Source organism: Monopterus albus, unplaced genomic scaffold, assembly GCF_001952655.1.
Source record: "Monopterus albus unplaced genomic scaffold, M_albus_1.0 scaffold39.1, whole genome shotgun sequence".
Taxonomy (NCBI): Eukaryota; Metazoa; Chordata; class Actinopteri; order Synbranchiformes; family Synbranchidae; genus Monopterus; species Monopterus albus.
The window spans coordinates 826,377-832,471 of NW_018127919.1; the positions used below are offsets into that span (position 1 = coordinate 826,377).

At 39.4% G+C, this 6,095-nt stretch overlaps 1 protein-coding gene across 1 annotated transcript in view; it reads left to right on the forward strand.

Annotated features, from left to right (window-relative positions):
• The window catches only part of LOC109959456 (GDNF family receptor alpha-4-like), a 20,797-nt gene that overhangs the window by 12,140 nt on the left and 2,562 nt on the right, over nt 1-6,095 (forward strand). Inside the window, exons 5-8 of the mRNA XM_020598860.1 lie at nt 5-21; nt 2,155-2,264; nt 2,456-2,590; nt 3,411-3,547. Of these exons, the coding sequence (XP_020454516.1) occupies nt 5-21; nt 2,155-2,264; nt 2,456-2,590; nt 3,411-3,547 (399 nt within the window). The remainder of the gene's footprint in view (nt 1-4; nt 22-2,154; nt 2,265-2,455; nt 2,591-3,410; nt 3,548-6,095) is intronic.

Here is a 6,095-nt window from a genome sequence, read left to right on the forward strand (position 1 = left end):
CTCCAGAGATGAGCTGTGCAGGTAAGTCTGTGTGTACTGACAGTGCATTAAATGTTTCAGCACAGAACAACACAGAACAGAAGATTTAACAATGTGTACCACAAAGCACCAATGAATAAACTATCAGAAATTGTGTCACAAATACCACAAAGTTAACCACAAAGAATGACTCAGCTCATATTGCAATCTACACGAGCAGCACCATTAAAGGCACACTGTTGAGTATTTGGCCACATTTGCAGTATTATAAGCAGGTTATGAGAAAACAATGAAATATGGCGATCAACATTTCCTAAAGCCAAAGTAATACATTCCAGTAGATTTTGTTATCTGACCAGGCAAACTTCAAACAAATTCAGTTTACTATGTTACATGAATACAGTACATTATCATACAGTACTTAAGAAGGAAGCTGGAACTAACGATGCTTGACATATTTGCTTGCACATTTACTCTAATGATTAATGAGTTATCAAAATAGTCTTGAATTATTTTTCTGTCAATCAGCAAATTGATGAAATGACTAATACTGCTCTAATAGCACAGTGCTCTGATAACAGCTACATATTCTTTGTAAGGATTTATTTATATTTTTTTACTTATTGTGGCTCATCAGCTGCATTCATGTGCTATATTCTGCTTCCATGTGTAGTTTTTGTGATTTGGTGTCAGATCAGTAATTCTCAGCAGCCTCTCTCTCATCAATACCCTTTTGTACAGTAGCAACTCTCTATGCAATGATGAATTATAAAACAAATCGACTTAAATTCCTGCATTCCTTCATACATGGTGCACTGTGGTCAGACAGGTGATAATAGATTACAGAATTTTAGATGTTTATGTAGATTTATTTTAGAATGTTGGATCTCAAATTGTTTTAATCAGGGGTCATAAGTTCTTATACCGCTATGTTGCCACACAAGACGATGCCCCAAAGACATGAAATAAATCAAACCCTGTTTAATGGCACACCTAGACACATACACATACTGTAAGTGTGCTAGCAACATTCCAGCTGACTGGAGAACAATAAGGCAAATCTGTAGTGCATACAAGTTGTACAGTAGAATGTCTAATGGCTTCTCACAGAGAAACATAGCCACAGTATACTTCAGCAAATGCAGGAAAGATGAACACTCGCTGATGCTTCAGAATCCTCAAAAATCATCTTTGCAAATGCTTTAGGAGTAAGTAAAGAAATTTAACAGGGCTGTTAGGACTCTAGGCCTCAGAAGCTCTTTCTGCCTGGTAGGTGGCCATAGGACTCGATGCAAGACGTCCTGGCACAGACAATAACTGTATGACTCACTGGAGGATACTAGGCCATGTATAAGCCTATCACATTCTGGCAAAGATCAAAGTATCAAAAAAATACCGGGTCAGTTTTTATTGTAAATCCTTTCTTCACTGATGATGTTGGAATCTAAGCAGGAGACGATTCTTTGGATTTACAACAACTTGTAAAGATTTTTCAGATCAAAAAGAGAAATGCACAGAGAACTTTTCTTTAGGCAGCACTGCATTCATAGTTATAGTGTATGCTCCTGCTCATCAGTATGATCATGCCGGCATTTGAGAGGCTAATTTTAGTCAGTCTTCTTGTTCATTTATGTATAGAACTGTGTGTAAATGTTACAGAGATTATTAATGGTAAGAGGATAAGGGAATACATGAGAGTTATTGAAGCTGAGAGGGTCATACAAAATCCCCCCCTCAGCATTATTAGCAACAGATTTAAATCAAGGCAAAAAGAGGACAACTAACTAAAGCAGACATAGGTTTCTTCTGTTCCACACGCATGGCTACCATATGTTTCTATAGAGGAGTGTGGGAACAGCACAGGAACCCTCATCACCTTCTTATGGTGTATCATATACAATGATTCAGCTAATAACAACAGGATGTTAAGGTGCTGGGTGTGCATGTTGTTACTGACACTTTCAGCACTGAAGATCGTTTTACTCATGATTTTAATGTGACGACACAGCTATATTTCTTGGTTTTGTGTTTTGGACTCCTACACTACACTGTGGTTTGTGTTGACCCAAATCCCCAAATGAAATTGTCAAAACACTTTAAAATGAGCAGTGTGTTGCTCTGTGCTGACATGTGAAAAGCTGTTTTCTCTGCTGTGTGTGTGTGTGTATGCTTCAGATCGCGGTTTGCTGATTTCCAACACAACTGCCAGCCCTCCTCTCTCTCTGCCTCTGGCTGTGTGCGAGAGAGCAGAGCCATGTGTCTGAAGGCCTACGCTGGACTCATAGGTGAGACTGAGGGGAAAAGAAATAAAGACATAGAAGAGGCTGGAAGAGGAAATAGCTCAGAAATAGTTTTGAATTTGTGAACTGTTGTGGCTGTTATGACTGTTCATAATTGAGCCTGTGAAGTTTGGGTCTTAACTATTTTATATTGTATTGCACCTGTAATATGATGGTTGTCTTCTTTCTATACCCAGGAACCATCATGACTCCAAACTATGTGAGCAACAGCAGCACAGATGTGTCCCAGTGGTGCACATGTGACGGCAGTGGGAACGAATGGCAGGGCTGTCAGCGCATCCTGCATATGTTCAGCAACAATATATGCCTGAGTGAGTAAGATGTCATGAGGTTATGTAGCTAATATCATACACCTTAAGAGGTGCATCGCCATAGTGGAAATGTGCCAATGACTGTTGCGCTACTAATGCTAAATCGAGCCCAAAGTTCCAGCATCAAAAGGGTTAAAGCTGTAAGATTCTCCTGCATAAAATATGTGCAGACTATAACCACAACAATAATGTTTATACATTAATATGTCAGTTAAAAGTCACTACAGGAGCAATTTATTGTTATCATAGATGGTGGTATTTTGAGTAGAGAAATGAAGATTTGATTATTCTTGCAACTCTATTCAGTAGTTTGAGTAACAGAAGGTTTTCAAGCTGTAAACCCACTGATCATTTTGATGCCAAGTCTTTCATCTACTGTAGCTGACAGGTTTTCCTTTGTCAAGATAATGACAGAGGAAATATTACCTTTTAGCTGTTATATCTGAGTATAATCTAAATTAATCTTGAGATGCTGATCTAACTGAGCATTTTATAATTTGTATTAATGCAGAATCTAAATGAGGTGGGTCATAAATGATGATTGAGAGGGTGAACCACTGAACCGTAATGTTTTCTTATAAATAAATGAATGGCAAGGGACATTCTCTCTGCTTGTGTGGCTGGCTGCCAAATGTGAATGTGGTGTCAGTGAATCCTTTCACCAAATCTGACAAACATAAATCCTCACTTTTGCACGGTATTTACTGAGTTGATAGCTCTAACTTTACTTATGAAAGTCACTGATAATACTTTGGTGTTGCTTCAAAGATGAATAATGATGTGAACCTGATGACGATGGCCCCTGCTGGTTTTCTTTCAGGCAATGCCATCAGCTCCATGGGAATCTCCGCACCTCCTCCTGTTGAAAACGCTCCTGTGCCAGGTTCTCAGCCCTCCCCTCGCATCAACCAAGAGAGGGTCCACGACAGTGTTAACACTCTTCCTGAATTCAACAGTGTAAGCACTCTCTGCTTCCTCACTATCTCACCATATGCTAGTGTTGGACACTTGCTACAGGCTGAACTGAATAAGCGATTGACTGTGTATCAGGTGGTAACACCTAGGTAACTATCACTGGGACTGTAGCACATGTTGAGCCCAGGCGCTCTATGTACTCATAACCTTAAATTATTTGTCTTTGCCTCCCTACACTAGCTTCTCATTGTGGCTGAGGATTATCCATAGGTGTTAATATTCATATGTCCACACACATCTGCTCCATAGTCCCCATTTGATCACAATTTTAATCCTGTTAGTTTATTTAAAGATGATGCATTTGTGTTGCCCAGTTATTATGTAGCACTGGTTCAGATGATGCATTTTTATGCCAGCAATAAAGTAAATGTCTCCTGTAAGGTAGCAAAGGTTATTAAGCTTTAAATTTAATTCCAGAAAGATTTCAGTTGCCTGTGAAAACTTAAAAAAATGTTAAATGAGAACTGAAGCTGGATGCAACAGAAGCAGAAAATGCTCTCCTCTAGTTTTAATGCCAGTGATATGCCAAGGCCTTTTTGAATTGACATTAGAAAGTTCAAGTCTGACTCAAGCAAATATCAGAGATAAAGTCTCTTTTCAGTTAGTACACCTTCACACCATCCTCTCTGTCTGCGTGTGAGCTTCTCTGTGTTGAAGGCTATTTCAAAGCAGGTGGGAAGAATATGTGGAATATAAAACCCTGAGGCTAATGAATTATGATATGTTCCTAAAGGAGCACATGCCAGAGAAAAAGAAACATTATACATTTGTGTTTTGTAAAATTCCACTTTGATTATTGACATGCACCATTTTTCCATATTTACAGAAAGAAGTTTAGGCAAAATTGCTGAATGTTAAAGAGCAACTTAATACTTAATACCAGACTAAGCAAAAAGGTTTTAGTTATTACATTCAGATCCAAGCACAAGACAGAGCCAGAGGAATGTGATGGAAATAAAAGGGCTTTATTGGTCCAAAATCCATGAATTGGATGGCAAGCACTGAGGAAAAATAACCAAGATCTACACACTGAACATTAGATAAGCATGTGCCAAGTAACCTCAGGCTAAATACAGATGTGGATAAAACACAAAGTGCATATGAAACCAATAGTAGGTAAGTAGGACAATGAACAAAACAAGACTTTCAAAGACTAGTATCTACTGGTATGAAATTAAGACCACAAGAACAGAAAGCAGGAGAGTTAAACCAAATTCCATGCAAGAATATGGAAAACATGCCACTAGTGTGGTAGGAGGAGGAAGATGGTTTGTTGTGTAGACAGTGCTACTGAGAGGAATTTCCCCCCAATAAAATTGGTAGAAATGTAACCATTCTGGGTCTCTAGAGTCACGTTTTCACTATTAGGACTATAACGAGTGTTCTACTGCAGAAGGATCTGTGATAGACACCACCACCAGGGATGTCTGCCAGCTGCTTAGGCCCAACAGCTCCTCTTTAACAAGATGAAGAAAAGCACAAAGTGTGGATGGCAATGAACTGATACAACCTGGTGCTTAGTTAATATGGAGGCCACCTATCTGTTCAAATAAACACTGCTACAATGGTCAACTGTGGCTACAAAAACATACACATTAGACAAACAGTGGCAAAAGTGAACAGGCAAAACAAACAGGGACAAACTGGCGAGATGGGACAGTAGTTCCACCAGGGGGTGGTGGGCAGGAAGTTGGAAGAGACGCCACACCTCAGCCAGCCATGCCAAATGCAGACCTCAGGTAAGCCAAACTATCGACCATGCCAGCAACACAAGTGCCAGGCTGCAGGGAAAGGCAGGAAATGAAGATATGAGCAGCAGCCACCCACTTAGATATAGGGCTGAATGGCGTCACCCAGTAATTAAACTGCAGTTTAATCACCAGGTTTGGCACAAGAATGATTGACTGGGTGGAGAGTGAGAATAAAAACCTACTCTGCTACACTGGAGCTCAAACTTTGAGAGAGACATGCCCATAAACAGTGATTGCAGGTGACAGACAATCTAGCAATGAGGAAAATACTGTGGGAAAATGAAGACATGGAAGATGAGCAGTGGCTGAGACACAAGTGAGTAACACTGGGCACATCTCTGACGACACTCTGGCAACTAATGGATGTGAGCTGCTTCTTTAAATACACAGTCACTTGATTGCTGATGGAAAGCAGGTGAGTGTAATGAGTGTGATAAAGCTGGAACACAAAAACAAGGGCTCGATAGAACGATGAAAGTGTATCAAAATAAAAGCTTGAGACAGGAAGTTCAAAGAATGGTGACGAAAAGCAATGTTTCACTGTCCTTGTTAGCTGACATTTAAAATTTTTGGAAGTTGAATCTATACATCTCTGAATCCGTGTGAAACTATAGCACTGTTTATTTCATGAAGTTGGTATTTTTCTAAACTGTTGTGATGTAACATGATAGTTTAGCTTCTTGGTTGTTTTCGCTGCAGCTTTAGGATATTTTCATATGTATTTATAAATTCTGTTGATGTGGATTTTCTCTTCCTGAACTACACTCCACACTTCACCA